Source organism: Mirounga leonina, unplaced genomic scaffold (assembly GCF_011800145.1).
Source record: "Mirounga leonina isolate KUSES-001 unplaced genomic scaffold, KU_Mleo_1.0 Mir_151, whole genome shotgun sequence".
Taxonomy (NCBI): Eukaryota; Metazoa; Chordata; class Mammalia; order Carnivora; family Phocidae; genus Mirounga; species Mirounga leonina.
The window spans coordinates 76,140,821-76,162,722 of NW_023270377.1; the positions used below are offsets into that span (position 1 = coordinate 76,140,821).

At 41.1% G+C, this 21,902-nt stretch overlaps 1 protein-coding gene across 4 annotated transcripts in view; it reads right to left on the bottom strand.

Annotated features, from left to right (window-relative positions):
• FMNL2 (formin like 2) overlaps window positions 1–21,902 on the bottom strand; it is a 307,239-nt gene that overhangs the window by 49,660 nt on the left and 235,677 nt on the right. For all 4 annotated transcript variants that reach the window (XM_035008025.1, XM_035008027.1, XM_035008026.1 and 1 more), the window contains exons 7-9: window positions 18,695–18,803; window positions 14,662–14,738; window positions 12,892–12,985 (exon numbers count right to left, since the gene is read on the bottom strand). In XM_035008025.1, coding sequence (XP_034863916.1) covers window positions 12,892–12,985; window positions 14,662–14,738; window positions 18,695–18,803 — 280 coding nt within the window. The remainder of the gene's footprint in view (window positions 1–12,891; window positions 12,986–14,661; window positions 14,739–18,694; window positions 18,804–21,902) is intronic.

Sequence of the window (21,902 nt, forward strand, 5' to 3'; positions counted from 1 at the left end):
TGTAACGAGTTTATTATGTTATTTTTAATGAAATAAGTATCAAAAGTTTGCTTTCATTTCTAAAGGGGTAAATATCAATCCATAACCTGCATAAACTAAAAATTGGGGGGGAATCCTTTATACTTTTTAAGAACATAAAAAGGGGTCTTGAGGCCAAAAATTTAAGAACTACTCGTTATACTACTAGAGAATAGCTTCTTTATTTCTACAAAGATGATGAATTCTCAAAACCCCAAACTTGAAGAAGCAAATAAATGGATTTCTAATAGGAAAATGTCTTCCAAGACTGTCAGGGAGTCAATCACACCATACAAAGAACAACTACATGGGCCATCTCTCCAACGAAGATGAAGTCACATCCTTCAGGCAGGGCAGGTTTCCCTAGATAGCAAGAAACCCACCACCGGTTTACAAGGAAGGAAAAACATAAAGATTAAAAACAAAAACAAAAAGCAAAAACCCACAAAACCAGACATCCCTTCAATTATGTTACACAGGGACAGGTACAATCCCTGGCATTTACCAGGTTAGACAGCAGTGGATCCCTGACCATTCTCTGTTGTCTCTGGGATGTGGCTACCTCTGTCACGTGGAGGCTCATTACGAGGCTAGATATTCTTCTCCCAAAGCCAAGCGAATGTTGGATTCCGAGCAAGAATAGGAGAGAGATAAAGAAACAGATTTCTTCTGCATGGTCTATAGGACATGCATTCCCCAAAGTTCAGGGACAGTACTAGTGAATCAACCCAAGTAAATATATTTGCCCTAGAATGCATGACACACTAAAATATCAAACGATCAAGAATACACAAGCAACAAAAAGATGATTATCTTAACAATGCACTAAACATGTCCTTGATAACTACCACATAGAATACGCTACTTCCTAGCTTTACACCTATTCCTGGAAAATACTTCAAAATGGAAAATTCAGTGTTGTTCTTAGCGGTATACCAGTAAATCCAGGATACCACATGTGTTGCTGGTACATTTACTGGTGGGGAAGGAACCCTCATTTTCCACAGCCAAAACCAAACTCCTGAAACAAAACAGAGCTATAGCTCATGTTACTGTAATTGGCCATTTCCACTCTCCAGTGACGCAGGGCTGAGGGGGAAAATTCCGTCAGAGAGCTCAGCTTCACGATGAAGGGTGACTGACAGTGATTGTTGGACCATAATCAGGAACCGCTCAGCCATTTTCTTCTACTAAGTGTGTTTCAGTCGATTGTTGTGAATGAAAACCAAGCGTGACTATATATCCTTGGCAGATGGCTACAAGGAACGAAAGAACTCGGCAGGAGTCACATGCACCACTACGGCGAAAGGAATAAAGAATGGCCGCTGGAGTACAATGAGGAGACAGAGTCTGGGTACGATGGAGGAGCTGGGAAATGAAAAGCCTGAATAATGACTTGAAAGCTCAGTCTTTCAAACACTGCTCAAGCCAGCGATGCTTTCCCAGACAGGCCCTTACAAGCGGCAGGTACCAACGTGTGCCCCCCCAGCACACTCAGCTCACTTTCTGGTTAGGGAAGCAGCAAGCACCTTTGACACACTGCAGATTTTTTTTTTTAATGACACTTGGGTTTAGAAACCAATGCAGCCACTTCCAGGTGGTTATTAAGGGAACAAGGGACTAACATCACAACGTAGTCTAAAATCACAGAGCTCTATCTTCATTTTAAGCTTGTTTCTATCCTACCAACTATCCTTAGGTTACGTTTAGTTCTGGTTTGTAAATTTTTGTACCCATCATTTGATTATCTGGGTACCTTGTTTTCTTATCTGTGGTACAAGAAGCACTTAACCTTCCTCAGATGGAACCACCTGAACATATATGCATAATATGTATTATATACATAGGCCATGTATAAACCAAATTATATATAGAAATCTGAAAATGTAGAATTTGAAGGGGGGACAGAGACCATGTGACTAACTTGTCACCTAAAGCAGGAATTTGCACCACAAGACACCAGACCCACCAGGTATATTCTCACCCTCCTGACTGTCCTTCATGCTCTGTGTTGGTTTCTTCTGAGCATCCTTTCAGGCCATTCTAACCTGGCCTCCTTACTCCTATAGGCTGGTACCCTGTGGAGTTCATCTTTGTTACAATGTCCTTCTCTATTTGGATTACACACACACACACACACACACACACTCCCCAACACCTCTGTTTAAACCTGTTCTCTCATTCATCATCTTTAGTTCAGAACAAAGAATCTGACATTGGACATTTTACCATTACAAAGAGAATGAATTTAATAAAAACAAAGCTTATCTTCTTTACCAGAAAAAAAAAAAAAAAATCCCGGATATTTGTTTATCATGGCTGTGCTACTTTCTTAATTAAATATGTATTACTTGAATAGATTTTATTCTCTTCTTACATCCATCCCCAAATTCACTGGATCATCCTGTCTCCTTCTGACTTTTGTGGGTTTACATCCATCATCATGGCCACAAACTTGGTCCAGGGCCCAGTCACTTACTGCCTGAACTACCCACCTTCCAAATTCCAGCATCTCCCCGCTCAGGTACTTCATGCAGAGTGTTGGTACTCCTGAAGATTTATCAGAATTACATAAAATTCCCTTCACAGATTTCTACAGAATCATATAGAACAGATATAAAAACACTTTATAAACTGTAGAGTGTTTATAACTAGTAGTTGCTTCTCGTTCCCTTTTTCTCTTCCCTCCTACTTTATCTTCCAGTTGAGATTCCGGCACAGGTTTCCAATCTCTCCACAGTGACCTCCTCAGATTCTTAATCATGCCTGCGCCCTGCCATGCTTTCTTCTGGATCATGGACCCCAGCCAGACATGTTCCCTTGCCATGCAGCACATTTATCCTGACTTACCCTGCTCTAGGACGGACCTCACGCCATTCTCTCCTTCTGTTCCCAGAATGCCCTCCACCCACCCACCAAATGTCTGCCTTCCTTTATAATCCTGCTCAAGACCCATCCTCTCTTCTCAGGCCCCATACAAAGAGCCCAGTTTGTCCTGAATTTTACTAATAACTAAAAACACTCCAGTAACCTGACCAATCTATAAATGTTCTAATTCGGTTGGCTTTGTAGCAGAAAACTGAAGGTGTTGTATGAACATGTGCAGAAAGTGTTTGGTATGTGACAACACGTTATAGAAGGTTGACTATGAGCCTTTTGCTCAATGGATCTGGGTAAAAATCCCACAGTTGCCATTTACTAAAGTATGTCAGTAGGCCTATCTACTCTAAACCTCTTGTTCTTTATTCCTACACTTCATAGGGTGGACCTTAAAGTAATATATAGCAGCCTATTGGTACTCAGTGAACAATAGGTGGTAGTCTATTTCCATATTTGTATATGCCTTTTTTGTACACACGATATCATCTACTGGCTAATGTTTATAACATGGGAATAAAATGGAAGAGATTCAAGAACTCTGCTCATGTTTTCTTGCTGAAGACGACTGTTCGTTTAAAAGAAACCAATCAAACAAAGCCCTTATGTACTGACTACAGAGCCCAAATAAGTTTTTTTTTAATGTGCTTAAGTTTTACAAGTATTTAAATTTCAAATGAAATCTGAGCTTGACTCACATAGGGAGTCAAGCTCAGAAAGCATATTCATTGGCAATGACACATAAAACTAGTTTAAATTAGAACAGGGAATTAAAAAAATATATATATAAGCATGATTCTTAACGTTCTGAATTACTGTCCTCTTATTGTTTACCTTAGCATACATTTAGTCCTTAACTAACTACCTATTAAAGTCAACCCTGTCTTTCTCAAGGCAACCGAAACTTGTGGGACGAAAATCATGTCTTTTTATTTTCTGTCAAACTCTCCTGATCTTATAATGGTGCTTTTTTTCCATGGTAAGAAGTATATTTACCCAACAACTCTCTAAAAGCTCCAAAGAATTTTGATTTTGTCTTTATTTTTGGAAAGAGATTACACAAAAGATAACTAGCATCTTTAGAAAAGACAAGAGAACGCAGTCATATAAAACACTACTAGTAGGAAAACTCTAACCCTGCATATAATAGGGACATTTAACCACATGAGGCATGTTGCAATAGAAATATACACTCACTGCCACTCCAATCCCTTTCATTTCTTTCTTTTTAGGGTCTGTTACTATGCATAAATGTATCTTTACGCTGTTACTCATAATACACACACACAATATGCATACACTCATATATGCATACATAAGACATAAATCTATGTCATTTATCCTTTTCCTAGTTAACGCTAGCACAGCATTTTCATTCTTACTTGAACAGCTCTATTTAAACCTAGAAGCCTAGTTAATAAGATAGTTAATAGCCCTGCATCTAGAACTTAACCATTGCTTAGCACTGGACTTAATGACCACTAAAAATAACCTATAATCCAGATCAGACATTTTATTTATTTATTTTTAAAGATTTTATTTATTTATTTGAGAGAGAGAGAATGAGAGAGAGCACATGAGAGGGGGGAGGGTCAGAGGGAGAAGCAGACTCCCCGCCGAGCAGGGAGCCCGATGCGGGACTCGATCCCGGGACTCCAGGATCATGACTTGAGCCGAAGGCAGTCGCTTAACCAACTGAGCCACCCAGGCGCCCCAGATCAGACATTTTAAAACAATTCTATTTTCACTTAATATGAACCTGCTTTAAAAAGCAGCTAGAACAAATATAGACTACTAAAGTACACTTAGTCCCAAGACACAGACTTTAAAAAAAAAAAAGCTCCTTGTTATACAAGTCAGGGTGGAGCGAGGGAGAAAAAGAATAAGGAGGCGTTCTTTCGCACAGGAAAAAGAAACCAAGGTGACCCTAAAATAGACTTTAACATCACTCTGCAGAAATAAATGTCAGAGTGGCAACCGAATCCTGACCGGGAACTGAAACCTCCCCACATTCTAATGGTTTCTGGAGTTGGTGATGATGTCAGAGCTTCGATGCCAGTTCTCTAATCAAGTCACAGCAGAGGGCTTCATACCATCCCTATGTACCTAACAACCATAACCACCTCTACAGGTCCCAGAAACTCTTCCCAAGTCAAAGTGCCATGTTTAGGGGCCTGTGCCAGCCCAGAGCACACATCGATGGGGTCTTAAAGTGACACAGAGCTCTCACTGTTATTTTTTCCTGAGGTCTTTCATTGTGATCTTCCCAGAATATGCAACAAGGACACATATGCCTACTATTTTACAGTTGGCCAAGGGCCCAGATTTTAGAAACAGCATTTTTACATGACTAAAAACAAAAGGAAGCAATGCTTTTTTTTTTTGAAGGTGGCTGCTATGAATGAAATAGGAGATGAGGCTCCCTGGTGTGTAAATTGCAGGCAGGCTTGTGGAGAGAGGGGCGGGTCTAATTAAAGTCAGGTTGAAAAGCAAAGCATCTCTACAAATGCTCCCAGAAACCACGACAATCTCATCTGTCCCCAGGTACCACTATCCTCTTGTATTTTTTTTTTTTTTTTTAGTTCCCTCAGGCCCACAGCAATTGAAAGTCCTGTCGATATTAGCAGATGAAGCAGATGACTGTCACTGGAGGAAGAGGCCCAAGGAATGAGAAATATGAATGGCAAAATCTCTAAAACAAATCTCAAACCCTAACCACACCCTGCTCAAAGTGACCTCATGCTACACTCACTGCCAACAGACTCCTGCAGCAAAATGTAACTGCCATTTCTTTATGGAGAGAGTCGTTCTGAACAGCAAGTGCTTGGAGAAGTTTGCAGAACACATTTCCTACCGCTGCCCCTTGCTTCTCCAGGCTACAGGGCAGTATGAAGACTCTGGAATAAGACACGAGGTCTTTCCTCATCTGCCCCTCACTTCCTATTCCACCTTGTCTCTTCCCACACCCTCCCCCCTTTAAGAATGGAGAGTACAGTAAACTATAGTAACTATGGTCCTTGAAGCTTTACTAGGATGCCACCTTCTTTGTATAAAAGGACACCTTTACTTGGTGTGGTGGGCCAAAGAAGGCCTCCACAAAGATGTCCATGTCCTAATCCCTGGTACTCGTGACTATTTGCCTTCCATGTAAAAGGGACTCTGCAGGTATGATTAAGATAAGGATCTTGAGATGGGGAGATTATCCTGGATTATCTGGGTGGACCCCATAGAATCACAATGGTCACTAGAGGAAGGAGGCCAGAGGATCAGAGTCAGAAGAGGCTGTGAGCCAAAGAATGTATGCAGCTTCTAGAAACTGAAAGGGCAAAGAAATGGGTTCCTTGAGAGAATGCCGCTCTACAGACTCATTTTATACGTGCAACCAACAGAACTGCAGGATAATATGCATTGTAATAAGCCACTAAGTTTGTGGCAATTTATTACAGCAGTAGTAACTAACTAATATACCTGGTTAACTCTTATCCACCCTAAATTCAGCTCAGGCACCCCTTCCTATAGGAAGCCTCGCCCGAAAGCGCCCACCCCATCTGCCTTCCTTTCTCCTCCACCACCTCTCGGTTAGCGGTTACTCCTCTTATAAAGTCTCTGACATTTAACTTTATAAAGCCTAGTAGCTTAACTGTCAAAATATTTGTTTTCTTAACTGGACTCAGATGCTCCTTCTTAAGGGCAGGGCCTATGTCTTCCTCATTTTCTTATTGCCAGTGTTTATCAATGTTTCTGACACAAAGGGGCACTTTAATGTTCATGAAAAATTTTCAAGTTAGCATGACTCATCCCCTAATGACCAACAGGAGACCAGCCTTCACTTCCTTACAAGATGATAAAGACACAGATGATAAAGAAGTAACTTGTTCATTACCAGGGGCTCAGAAATCTTATGTAAATGGCTTTCTCCTCTAGAAGCGAGTAAACTCGCTTGGAAGAAGTGGCAGCCATCCTTTCTAACTCCAATGAAAAAGCTTACAAAGCTTCAGTCCTGAGGCGAAACCAAGTATTAGGTTGAGAAAAGGAGAGAGAGAAAACAGAAGAGGAACCACCAGAGATACACTGGTAATTCTCAAAAAGTTACCGAGGTGAATTGCCTTTTCCAAAGATGACCACAGCAGTATCTCCCACCCCACACATTCTCCTGTGGTGCAACCCTCCCACTCCACCATGGAGAAGTAAAGTCATTGTTGCCCCTCTGCATCTGTGTTGGCCTTAGTGACTCACTTATAACCAACAGAATGCAGCAGAAATGTCACTGATGACCTCTGACACTAGCTCAGAAGATGTGCTGTGACGTCTATCACTTTAAATACCTGGTCTCCGGATGCTCCTTCCTGGACACTCCCTCTTGGAAGCCAACTCTCCCACCATAACAAGCTCCAGCCACACAGAGTTCTGCATGGAGGCACCCTGGTTGGTAGGCTCCACTGAGCTCAGCCTTTGAGTCATCACAGCCCAGAAGCTAGATATTTGAGTGAAGAAGCCTCCAAATGAATTCCTGCCCCTAGTTGCTGGGATCTTCACTGATAAAGCCCTGCACATGAGGGAGCAGGGACAATCATCCCTGCCATGCCCAACCTGACCTCCTGATCTACAGAATCCATGAGCATAGTAAGACTATGTTTGGGTTCATTTATTGTACACGAGCAGTAACTGCAACAGTTAATAAATGGTCCCCCCAAAAATAGTTGTGGTGACTCTGCTTCCTGACCACTAGAAGATAGAGACTGGCCAGAGAAGAGTCTCAGTGAATCAGGTAAGTGTAATTCTGGCCTCATATGGTGAAATACACACGTACGCTCTCGAACTATAGCTCCCACAGTCTGAGTTCCGAGAAAATACATTGCTTACAGTTCAGTGAGAGACTGAAAAAAGTGCCCTTCCATGTTGAAAATCTTTACCAACAAAGGAGCTATCTGGATGGTCTTGTGCTGGATTTATAATCCTATACCCTCAAACGTCTGAGAGGCTAGATTAGATGGGATTAAACTCAGAAGGACGCTGGAAGCACATCAAAATGTCTGCTCTCCTTCCTGCCCAATTTGGCTCACTGTAAATAAAACCTGACAGGCTTTCTTAAATCAACTTAATAATGTGTAGCACGAGTGCTTTCGGGTGCCCAGTAGCTAAACCACATCAGCTTTCTGAGGAAGCCTTCTAGAAAAAGGCGAAAAAACTAATGACTACTGCCAAGAGCACTGCGTACAGGAGCGCTGGTGGCCTTGAGTGACTCATTTCATGAGGCCCCACCTCTCCACACTGGAAGGGCAGAAGTGGGAAGGAGGTGGGCCTTGAATAACCAAAGTCAGGCCTCAGGCTTATTTGTTAAAGCCAGATGCTGTCATTTTGGAAGCAGATGAGAACACAGTTATAATCATTCTGGAATCCTGATGAATTCCAGGTGCACCTCCCAGCAGCCTGGGGGAGCTGGTAGCTCAAAGTCCTCCAAGAGTTTTATTACTAGTATCATAGCAGGCAATTCCATTGCAGAGTCTATGGGGCCTCCGCATCTTTCCCTCTCATTTCAAATGGGAGTATTTTTTTGCCAGACTCTTGGAGACACTTTCTTAAAGGTGGTTTGTCAGATATACCAAAGAAGAGAATGGAAAAACAGTAGGAAGACTAGGAAAAGTTGAAGAGAGCAAGGTCTAGGTGGAAGACCTCAAGGCTCCTAAGGGAAACTGGATTAAATCGTGTTTATAACTCTGAAGTGGGGGCTAGTTCATGTCCTTAACCCGTAAGTGTACTTTTATGACACAGCGGATCGCTAGCTATGGCCCATGTCATTTGGGAGAGAAGAAAAAGGATGATCAGAACCTCAAGTAGTGCTTAGGGTGGCTAAGCTTCAAGTGCACGCAGCCTGAGAGTCTAGCCACATTTTAGGAACACCTGCCCATTTTTCAGGCCTGTTTCTCTAGGCTACTTGTCAACCCTGTGCAACATCCTTCCAATCAACCTTTTCTTTTGTATGTTAGAGTCAGTTTCTGCTTCTCACAAACAAGACCCTGAACTAGTGCAAATACCAAGAGAGCGACCTTTGCTTCCAAATGTTTTTTTTTTTTTCCTATTGGAGAGGCCAAATGTTCAAAAACTTATATTGCTATGCAACTAAGAAAGTATCGATTTAGACAAGATGGTAACACGTCCCTCCACATGGCAAAATTAGCCAGTAAGCGAAAAACAGATGACTCCTTGTTCTCACCCTGGTCCTCAATTCAGGACCATAAATTTTCATGAGGAGATGTTTCAACACCAAAACCAGATGTGTTAATTCCATTTAGGAAAAAAAAAATTTTAAGAGAAAAGAATTCAAGGAGCATCACGGTTGACTAAATGGTTTAGTCTTTATCTACTCACTACACTCAAATTTTCAGGCATGTCACAAACCATGCTTGGTGTAAGAACTCCTTTCTCGTCAAATATATTGAGGTGATATATGTGCTTCTTCAGGGACACCAGGCCTAGCACCTACCTCAACATGCACCTAAAGCAAGACCTTGGGTTAATATTCTTCCTGCCATCAGACATCATTAAATTGGAAGTGCTCCCTATTTTCCTAAAGCATGTACTCCAGATATTATAAGGATATGTGACGAAATTCATTGCAAAAACACAGAAAACCAAACTTGTTGAGATTCTGAATATTAACTGAAATATGAGAAAGTTAAGGAATCCTACATAAAAGTCTATCGAAAGCAAAGAGATACCTTCCTGTAATTCACATTTGAATTAATTGGTGGTAGTCAAGTAGGACAGAATGGATTTGTTGGCTCAAGAAGTAGAGGGGGAAAACATCCTGCTACATACTTAAGATGCAGGGTCTTTAAACTTCCCTTTAGCATCTGGTGCCACGTTGCAACAGTGTGCATGGCTGTGCTTTCACAGTGATCAAAGCCCAAAGAGTCTGGCTACTCTAGTGCCTATTACTTTATTTGCAAAACAAGATACTGATGTCTAATGTTAAACCCCACAACCACCCTCCATCAGTCCCCTTAAAAAAGGATAATCCCCATCAGCCTTCATAAAGAGATGAACGGAATCCCAACTTACTAAAAGGGATAAAAAGCTTTAAAATCAATCTTTGTGAAGGCAAAGACTCTTTGTTGGCCCTACTCCCTGGTATCCTGGTCCCTGGTATGGTACTCTCTCTGCCATGAACAGCTCAATAGGCATTACTCTCACCCAAACCCTCTCTGCACAAGCATCTGAGATCGTAAGTACAACTTTTCCCAATCAGGAACAGCTGGCTCCCAAATCTCCCTACACCCAGAAGATTCCACTGACATTTTTGCTAAAATGATTAAAGAACACACTCTTGACTATGATGTATAAGAAAAAAAAAAATCCTTCACATAAAATGGGAGAAAAGAGAAAAGAAAGAAATTTAAGACACTCTGGGCTGACAATGGCATTACATTTAAAAAAAAAAAGATCAATATAAAGTAATACTTGTTCACCCTAAAATTGAACAGATAAATGGGTTAATGCCCTTTTAACCTATCCATAAGAATCAAGTTTCTCAGGGGCATGCTCCTGCCCTGTCTTCATTCACATGGCTATTAGGGTAATTCCTCTGTTTGGTCTGTCTACATGGATTCCACACCTCAAGGTCAATGCACGCCAAGAACACACACAGAACCCCCTCTTGTCCCTTCTCCCACGTGGCTTTGTTTTTCTAAGATGCCAGTGTCTGTGTAAGGAGAATCTGATCTTAAACACCATCACTCTTCAGTTATTACAGAAATGAGGCAGATTTTGGTTAAAGCTTTTAAAATTCAAAGTCAAAATTAATTTAGTTTGCATTGCTACTTAGCCATTAGATTTAGTAAGTTTTTTTTTTTTTTTCAACTAAATGGCTAAACCGTATACAATTCTGATACCAGGCCGCTGAAACTCAATTCTGCAAGTATTATCGTGCATAAGAAAGGCACTCTATTTTACCTAAAAGGAAACAAAATTAACATCCATCTCATGAATGACTGGTTTTAATGATTACTGATTGTACACAATTATAATGAGGACATAATTTGACCCACAATATAATCAGATGCTTGTTGTGATATTGCTTATGTTATAACAAGGGTCACTGATAGCTGTATAGTAAGTGCTTCCAATGTGGAAGGTATTAGATGTGGGATATGTCCAAATGTGATCAAATGATAAAGACTGGGAAGTTATATTAGCCTCGCATGCTGTTTCATTTTCCTATTAGACCCATCTACCCATAGATCTCCTTACTTGTAAATACAAATTTTACGTACTAATATATGACATATAAAAACATTCACAGACAAGCATTCATACATTTCTTTTCTCTAAAGCCTCTATTATTTTTTGAAGCCAAAGTATGATTTAAAGATGCACTATTATACCTCATATTCTTGGAACCTGGATATTTTTTCACTATCACTGAGGCTGAATAGGTAAAAAGACAATATTTGATTTTGTCCATGGTCAGCATTAACAAAATGGATAATGTCAAAATCTTAAAGCAGTGACTGAAGGGAGGGAAACCATAAAATAAAAGGGCAGGAGGACTGTCTTCCCTGTTGACATCTTTGAAGCTTTCTAGCCCACATATGCGATCACGGGTCTCTCACTAGTACCTCTGGCGCCTGGGGTAGTAAGTCCAATGAAGTGGGTAGGGTGGGGGAAATGGCTCTGAGGTCCTGTCTAATTCAATATTTCCCCAAGAGTTTCACACACAGCTGGGCCCAAATGCCACCTAAAACAGGAGTTCAGGATCAGGAGCACCAAATCCGGGTCCTCGCTCTGCCACTTACCTGGCTATGGGACCATGGGCCAGCCAGGTATTTGGAATTTCAGTTTATTCTTCTAGAACATGTAGACATTAATACTTGTCTCACATATTCTCACAGAACCACACGATTTCATGGGTGTACTTGGCACAGCACCTGCCCTAGAGTAGGTCTTCGACAAATACTAGCTGGGTTCTTACTCCAGAGGCTCCCAGGAAAGATGAGAGAGAGTCTGGAAGTCCCGTTGAGATCTGGATTTGAATCCAGAAGCATGTGAAATCAAATGGGATCACCAGGAGAAGGCACAACCTGGCTGAAGGCCCTACGGAAGCCTGAGCTCCAAGTGCCTTTACTTACTTTTATGATATCCCACCTCAAAGTAGCCTCAGCTGTTAGGCCCATAGTCGGGAGGTACACAGGCACTCTTCATGGCCATGTAACCCCGCACGCTACCACTAAGGGAAATGAGTGATTACTTCAATTGTGATGTCTTGATACTTTGGGCCACCATCCTTGGTATCATATTATCTGTGTGTAATTCTTTCTTCCTCCTCAGTCATTTAAGTTTTCATTTTCAACCACACATGTCCACTGGTTAACGGTGTGTCTAGGACAGGATCACCTGGTTAAGATTACAAACTGCTCAAATCAGTGTCTCTATTTATTTGGGGGGGTGGGGGTGTGTGTGGAGGTGTGGGGGTGTGTGTGTGTCATCCAGCACAGCAATGATAATACATATGATTTGGGGGAAGTAACTCTGATCAAAGAGTTCATAAAATGTACATGGAGGATGCTCAAGTATAACCATAATGAAAACCTCAGACATTTAACAAAACATTTTCTCAAACTGGCAATTCCCTGGTCTCCAAAGGAAAATGGATCCTGCAAATAGTTAACTTTTCTGGGAAATGAGACACCAAAGAAAGCTTAATGTGTCCATTTAAGATATTTAGACTAAGTTCATTACTTCTCCCTCAGTGACGTCTTAGAAAATTATATATTATACCCCTGAGGCCCCAGAATACATAAAAAGGTAAACCATAGGTGTCAACTAAACTTACTGTGGTGATCATTTCATAAGACATACAAATACTGAGTCCTTATGTTGTACACCTGAAACTAATGTCAATTATATCCCAATGATAAAACGCACACAGAAGAGGTAAATCATTTTGTTCAAAGACTTCCAAATAGGTTTGTGTGAGCAATCTAGAAAGGATCCTACCTCCTTAAAGTTGTCAAATGCTGATAAAATGATCTCATGCCCGCCTCTGACAAGACAAACTGCTGCCAACAGTTCTAAGACAAGGGCTTTTGTCCTGTCGAAACAAGAAGAAACAAGCAAAAAAAAAAAAAAAAAAAAAAAAAAATCAGTGAAAGTAACATGATGAGTCAGCAGCTCCCTCCTTCCAAGATGGCTATGATAATAAAATATTTGCTCGTGTATGTTTTTTACACTTTTACTAAGGTATATTTATATGAAAGTATAAATACACCTTTACTAACATCTATGTATGCAATTTATCCAAGGGAGCAAATTTGGAAGGCAAGTTTCCCACTCCCCAAATTATAAATTACTCACTAATGAAAATCAATTCTGGGAAGATTAGTCTTTCATTTCTACCAGTGAGTGATTCAGTACAATATGTTTGAAAAAGTTTTATTGATAAGCTGGACAGCTGGGAACTTGGGAATATTCAGGAAAACAACCCACTGTTTCATTATTTTCCCCAAAAGTTCAAAATCTACTGAAATTAATGCTCTACATTCAACTCTGCAATTTGCACATGGTGCCATAAAGATCCCCTATGACAATGCAAGTTTCCATCACCACTTCTTCCTATGCAGGAGATCTGAGTGGGGCTGGATTACAGCAGTGCTAATACAAGAATATTTTCTGACTTGAGAAAAGAAAATAAAACTCCATCTGAAATATTTTTAGAAGGAAACCCTTAGCAATACAGTCTAAGTTTTCAAATACAACATCAAGAACAGCATTGTTTTTTCATAATAAGATCACTTCAGTACTTTTCTTTTCCTAGAAAAAAAGCTATTGCCAACCTCTACACGAAGACTGGCCTGATAATTCACAATGTCAATTATCTTAAGAAAAATGAGTAACAACTTCCCTATAGTGGAAGGCAGGGACGAAGAAGGGCTACCAGATTTTTTAGTAAACTAAGGAAGTGATCGCAAAATTGCAAAAACTATCATCAGAGGAAGTTTGAAATAATATTCAACATTTAAATAGGACTTTAAATTTTTCATTTCATTCCGTATCAGAAAGGATCTCATTTGTGATCAGATTTTTTAGTTGCATTAACAAGTTTTCAGATGCACAGTTTACAGAGGTATTCGGTGAAAGGGAATAAGATGTGTGAAATGCAGAATCCCTCACCAGAATGAAAAACATACTATAGTAACTAAAACAAACTGATGAAGACCGGCTTCTAGAGATCATCTGTGATGTGAATAATATGGCAGTGGCCTTTGCAGGCAAGTGAACAGAAGAAGCAATCGGCATGCACAGTTTTCTCTGTTTTCTTTTTTTGTTTGGTCATACCAACGACATATGTAAAGGTTTGCAAATGAAGTGCGGACAAAGGATAGTAGTTGTAGTTAGCTTTCAGTGGTAAGTGGTATCACTAAGTCTGTATGAAGACTCTCCTGGCCCCAGTCCTAACCACCTGGCAACCTCATGCTCTCTACCCAATTTGGTAAAATTTGCAAGGATGCCAAGAATCAGGCCTCAAAAGAAGTGAAAGCTTGAAGAGAACAGTGAAGGGGTAATGCTGTCGCCAATCTCTCAACTGCACCACATGTAAAACTGTAACTCAGCTGAGAAGAAAATTCTACATAGCCAAGGAGTCCACTGGCAACCTTAATTCAAAGAGGTGCACTTGCAAGTTTCCGAACTCTAACTTGACTAAGTGTTGACTGGCTCTCTTATTTCCCTAGATTTATTTACACTTGAAAAATTACAAGGTAAGCTTACCTTGGATTCTTGTTGTTCAAGCTCAGTGCGATCTCATTGACAGCATGTGGATGAGACATGACCATGTTGAAACCATACTAGAAAAAAACAAAGCATTAGGAGTCAACTTAGGGGACTATGCTGATTAAAGGGAAAAAAAAGAACCCGAAGATTCTACCTAGTGTAATTTATACCATCATAAATGCCATTATGTCTCTAGTGCCTGAACGTATTTCTCTATGAAAAATTTTAGGAATCATGCTATCATCGAGGAACCATAGTCTCGTTCTTGATGACTGAACTATGGGTTTCTCTTCATTAAAATGGTGAAAAGCCTCCAGTCCAGTGATTCTCAATCTGGCTGCTCATCAAAATCATGTGGAAGAGTAGACAAAACACTACACTGATTTTCCGGGATACACCCCAGGTCAATTTACTTCAAATCTCAAGGATGGGACCCTGGCATCTGAATGTTTAAGCTGACTTCACTGTGCAGCCCAGGTTGACAACCACTGCTTCTAGTCCCCTCTCTGGGCAATGGCTCTCAGGACCAAAGCCCAGGAAGACCTGCCTTGCTCTGAGACATGTTAGTTCAATGAAGAACAAGTTCAACAACAGGCTCCCGAAACACTCTTGATTCTGCTGACTTGAGGAATTATTCCTTCTCCTCCAAGCTCACTCTCAGTTCATGACCTTATTCCTAATTACCTTGAGAAGATATAAGCAAACAGGGGAAAAAAAAAAAACTTCTAAAAGCTCGCACCCCCACATCAATCCACACATAGATCCACAGCTTTCGTCCTCACCTCTTCCTGAAGAACTTTCCTGGGTTCTAATCCAAGGCCATTCTCTCCACTTGAGGTTTTTTTTTTTTTTTTTTTTAAGATTTTATTTATTTATTTGACAGAGAGAGACACAGCAAGAGAAGGAACACAAGCAGGGGGAGTGGGAGAGGGAGAAGCAGGCTTCCCATGGAGCAGGGAGCCCGATACGGGGCTTGATCCCAGGACGCTGGGATCATGACCCGAGCCGAAGGCATACGCCTAACGACTGAGCCACCCAGGTACCCCTCCACTTGAGTCTTTGACCCCATTCCCCCTCACCAGCCCAAGAACATATCCTATGCTCCAGCAATTCTCCCATCCCTCATTATTATTTCTCCCTCTCTGATTTATTAGCATAAAAACACGATGCAAATGTGCCCAACTGAAACAGTAACCACAACGGCAAAATCTCTCTTGACCCTCAACCCGTGTCCAGCTACTACCTTGTTTCTCCTCCCCTAACCTCTACAGCAAAACTCCAAGCACTCCCGGTCTCCGACTCTCCTCCTCCTGCTGTCTCTTGCAGTCACTTCAGTGGGGCGTTTCATCCCCACCCTCTCCACTGAAACTGTCCATGCCAAAATCGCCAATGACCCACACTTTGCTAGGCCCATGGCCAACTCTCACTTGTCGTCTTACAGGACTTAAACAGCAGCACTAGTCACAGCTGAGCACTCTGTTCTCCTTGAAACACTGCCTGCACTTGGCTCCTACCTCCCTGGCTACTTCTCAGTCTTTCTAGCTAGTTGTTCCTCCGCGCTCCCACATTTAAACAGAGCACCCAGGTTCCTATTTTGGACCTCTTTGCTTATCTATCTACCCCTGTTGTTCTCGAGCATGCCCCTGGCTTTCTACACCATCTCTTAATTCCCAAATTTACATCTCCAGCCTAGACCTCTGCCCTGAATTCCAGATTGGCATATCCGACCACTTCACTTAAGATCTCCATTTGGATGACTACAGACATCTTAAAGGGAACATCCCTAAAACTTCGCTCCTAATCTTGTCTCCCAAATCTGCTCATCATGTAGCCTTTCCCATCTTAGTAGATGGCAACTCCATCTGAAGGGGGCCCAAGACAAACACCTTGGGGCCACCTTCCACTCCTCAACCACATACCCAGTGTCGTTGCCTTTACCGTCCAAAGTAAACCAGAATCTGGTCACCTCTCATCATCTCTACTCCTATTTTCCTGGCCCCATACCACCATCAACACTCACCTAAACCAATGCTGCAGCCTCCCAAGTGGTCTACCTCCTTTTGCCTTTGCCCCTCAAGGTCAATTCTAAACACAGAAGCTAGAATGGTCATGTTAAAATCAAGAGTCAGATCATGTCACATTTCTCCTCTGAACCGTTCAATAGCTTTCCACTCAAGTAAAGCCAAACTCCTTTCACTGGCTTAGAAAGCCCTACACAGTAAGGACCCTGTGTGAACTTCAGATTTCATCTCCTACTCTTCCCCTTTTCACTTACTCCGATCCAGCCAACCTGGCCTCCTTTCTGTGCTTCAAGCACACCAGGCTTATTCCTGCCCCAGGGCCTTTGCACTCGCCCCTTTTTCTACCTAGAATCTTCTTTCCCTAGAACCTCTTACCTTGTTCCCTCATTAAAATTGCTACTATGACAAATTGCTACTTCTCCGTAACACTTCCTGGGGCTGGCCTATTTAAAACTGAACACACATTTTCATCACTTCCTACACCTATTTCTTGGGTAGTTTTTCTACAGTATTAGTAACAATTCTCTGGAGCTGGTCTTCCTGGATTTAAGTCTGACTCAAACCACTTACTGACTATATATGTTCCTGGGCACATTACTTAACTTCTCTGTGTCTCAGTTTCCTCATCAGAAAAATGGGGAGAGTAACATTACCAATCTCACAGGACTGTTATCAGCTTTAAATTAAGTGAATAGGCTTAAAAGTGTTGGTCCTATTAGGAAGCACTCTGTAAGTGCTAGTTTTGTTTTTTGGGTTTTTGTTTTTGTTTTGTTTTGTTTCTAAGTGTTAGCTTTTGTTTCATTTCCCCATCATTATCATCTGGAACACTGTATGTTTTCTCAAGTTATTTATCATCTGTTTCCCCTCATTAGAGAGTAAGTTCCCTGGGGCATTTATTTATTTATTTAATGCCGTATTCCCTCTGCCTAGAACAGGGTCTGTCTGGCAATGCTCAAAAAATAGTGATCGAAAGAAGACATAAAATGCACATTCCCCTTCTCAAATTCAATTCAGCACCCTTCTGTTGAGTTTGAATTCTAATACTGACCCTCTCTACCTATGCATTTATTTTCCACTTCTGCTTGGACCCACCTTCAGCATCCCTATCCATGGATACCAAACCCTATTTTTCATTTGAATTAGGTTTTTCCGATTCTTAAACCCTGGTTCCACTTATCTAACTTGGAACCTATCAGTTCACCCTAGATACTCCAGGCTCCAACTTCGACTTTGTTGTTAGAGCTAATCCAACCCACCCATTAAGCTGGCTCACTCCCTGTTATGATGGGGATCACCTGCATCAAAATCACCTAGAGGAGGAATCTGCCCTTTGAACAAGAATCCTCCAGGTGCTTCTTATAAAGATTAAGAACCACTAAGTCCAGGGGCGCCTGGGTGGCTCAGTCAGTTAAGCGTCTGCCTTCAGCTCAGGTCATGATCTTGGGGTCCTGGGATCGAGCCTTGAGTCCAGCTCCCCGCCCACAGCAGGGAGTCTGCTTCTCCCTCTCCCTGTGACCCTCCCCCGCTGCTTGTGCTCCTGCACGCACTCTCTCTCTCAAATAAAGAAATAAAATTGTTAAAAATTTTTAAAAAGAACCACTAAGTCCAACAGACAGTAATTCTAACTTCCCACCTTTTTACCATATAACCCTTTGAGAACCACTGACCCATATGAGAGTCTATTCACTCCTAACGTTCCATTATCGCCCACAACCAATGGCTTACTCTGTCTTTAATGGTCACATTTACCCAATAATAACCTAAACAAGTTTATGCCTGTAGGAGGAAACCATCTTCCCTCTAAATACATCACGAAGTATAAATGCTAATTAAAATACACAGGCACTGAGTTAAATCTTGAACATTAAAATGAACCACACCCTTTCTTTTTTAGTAGAATCACATTAAATCCTGGTATTACTTCAAATAGAAATAATACAACAAAACCAAAGAGGACAAGATCTGAATCTGACAATTTTTTTTTTTAAAGAATCAGAACACAAACCTACCTGGTAATTCATGATGGCACGTAAACACATGATACAGACATGTACGTCATCTTTCTTACTCACTAATCTTGAATTTTTCAGGGTTCTTCTGCTTGGCAAAGTATTATATCTACAAATAAAAAGGGAAACTTCTATAAAACTATAGATCACCTTCTCAGCACAGGCACATGCACTTAAAAAAATGGAAACTGTTCTCTATCTTTACCTGCCCCTAATGAGGATTCTTTTTTTTTTTTTTAAAGATTTTGTTTATTTTTATTTATTTGACAGAGAGAGAGAAACAGCATGAGAGGGGATAGGGTCAGAGGGAGAAGCAGACTCCCCGCCGAGCAGGGAGCCCGATGCGGGACTCGATCCCGGGACTCCGGGATCATGACCTGAGCCGAAGGCAGTCGCTTAACCGACTGAGCCACCCAGGCGCCCCCTAATGAGGATTGTAGTTTGAAACCACCACCATCAAACCCATCACCATGAAGCTATTTCCGTAGACGTCAAGGCTACACGATTCTATGTATTGGTCATCATCTTGTCAAACCAGATACTACGGACAATGGCACTTAGGTTCATTCACAGCACATAACACATCAGATTATACGTGAGATTCATCAACACCCCCAAGGTTCCTAATCAGGAGATCTGCAGAGGTGACTGCAAACAACATGCTTGCAGAATGAATTTGCAAACGAGAAAGGGTGAAGCTTCATTTATACGTAGACCTTGAATCATCTGACCCCAGTTTAACTGCACCTTCCCATTACTGCTCTCAGGAGTCCCTGTTAGGAGTTTAAGGCTAGGCAAGGCCATACATTAGCAACTTCGATATCAGCCTGTGATATTAGACCTTAACAGTATGCAAATGCCTCCTCAGCCTGATCCCTCAAGTAAAGCCTGGTGTGAAAGCTGAAGCTGAGGTGGAAATGTGCTGGTATTTCACAGGGTAAGGAGGTTTCCATGTTAAGACTCATTCGGAGATCCCACATTGCTAAGCCTTAGTTCTCCCGTCTGGAGATTTCTCAGAGTAAGGAAGTGGCAAGGTCAACATGGTGCTAGGAGACAAGCTACCACCACCACCAAGAGCTTCCAAGTGAGCTGTGAGTGAGTGCCTCCAAGGGCAGTTCTCTCTGCAACTCCAAGCCTGAAGTAAAAGCCAATTTGAAAAATTGTCAACTACTCTCTGATAGCATCAGAGATGATCCACAAAATAAGCCACAGGCCTTCCTTCTTCCTGAACTAATTCAAGAATTTAAAGGAAGTTCTGATTAATATTAACCACATTCAAAAGCCCCCACAGGTGCAAAGAGTTGAAAACTGAATTGACAGGTTTGTCTGAAACTGTTCCGCTGAGCAGCCCTTTTAATTCATTTTCTATTCAAAAACTATCAAACAGATGATTTTTTCACATAAGCCTACGAATGAGCCAAATAGATTTGAGAAAAGCCCTTCAATATGTCACTTGCCTCCATACACCTGAATGTATAAAATTTGCTTATGCTAGCCTCAAGGAGAATGCTCGATTTTTTTGCTTTATGCCATGTCTGTTTTACATGAATATGCACAGACACACGTATTAAGGAAAAATAGCTACAAGAAAACATGATAGAAATTCAATAAATTATACAGTAATCTCAGGTGATGTGGTTGTAGATTTTTCTTTTTTGCTCACATGTAATCTCTAATTTTCCTATAATTAGAAAAACTTACTTCTATAATAATAGTTTAGTATAACGGAGGAGGAGGAGGAGGAGGAAGAGGAGGAGGAGGAAGAGGAGGAGGGGGAGGAGGAGGAAGAGGAGGAGGGGGAGGAGGAAGAGGAGGAGGGGGAAGAGGAAAAGGAGGAGTAGGAAGAGGAAAAGGAAGAGGAAGAAGAAGAACAAGAAGAAGAAGAAGAAAGAAGGAGGAGGAGGAGGAGGAGGATTATTATTCAAGGACTTCCTGCCTTATTCACACTTGGAAATAAAACTGCAGCAATGGAAGTTGGCCTAATTCAGCTCTGAATGCAAAAACAAAGTTATGGAAATGAATTCCGATTTCGGTGGTAGTAAGCACAATTTCAACATCTAGAACAACTCTAAAACATGTCGCTTCACCACAGCCCCAGCCTGAGCATGTCTGCTAACACACCACATGGAGGTCTCACAGAGATTGGTACCTCTTCAAACAATAACCACACAGCCAGCCTGACCCCAATGTCTGTGGGCTGCTTCGTCTGTATCAGAAATTCTTTCCCCACCTCTTTCTTTAGTCTAACCTGTTTTGCATTTCTTTAACGTCATCACTTGTTAAGTATATTATAGCGGATGATACAGAGAGGGCATTTTTAATCGAAAGCAGTGGCTAACCAGAGCAAAACAAAGTTATCTATGATTAAGTTCAAAAAAGAAAAAAAGTGATTTTCAAGGGAATCAACTGTCCTTATTGCTAAATTATATTTACATGCAGCAATGACTGCAGATCTACTGAACAAAGCAAGTGACTCTGGACGGCAGAGGGATCGGTCAGTTCTACAGAGTTGCACGTTTCTGCATCCCTTCCATATACATTTTAATGATTCTGCCAAACAGACCAAACATACACATTAATGGTGTTTTCTAAAAGATGTAAAGTTACATAAGCAGGTTCCTTCCTTGCACTTAATAATCCAGTTCTTAAGCTTCAGGATTGTAATAAGACTCTGAAAAGCAAAAATGTCTTGGTCATTACTTGCGTTATTTGTAGAAACTAGCAAAAATGGATTAATTATGACATTCTAATTAGTAACACAAAAGGTTTCTACTTACTGTAGCAGGTGGGTGATCTCAAATATACATTTTGGATCAACATTTAAAATGTATTTAATATAAAACAGCACATGAACACTTATCAGTATTTAAGGAGCTTAAAACTTATGTCAAATAAAAACAAAGTATATTTTATTGATATTCTATGCTTAAAAAATAGAGATAAGCTTTTTCTCTAAGTGTACAGCATTTAATCTAAATTTTGTTTTTCCTCCCATTTTTGGTTTATACAAAAATGGAGAATTAAAGGCAGCATTTGAACTTGTATTGAAAATCATAGCATCACAGTATGTCTTTTAAAAAACACCACTACAACCAATAACAAAAAGTCAGCATCGAAAGCCAAAGGAGACGCGTGGTATCATTTTTACCAATCTTTCCTGCCATGGATCAGCAAACGGAAGCCCAAAGAAACTGCAGCCACACAGCAG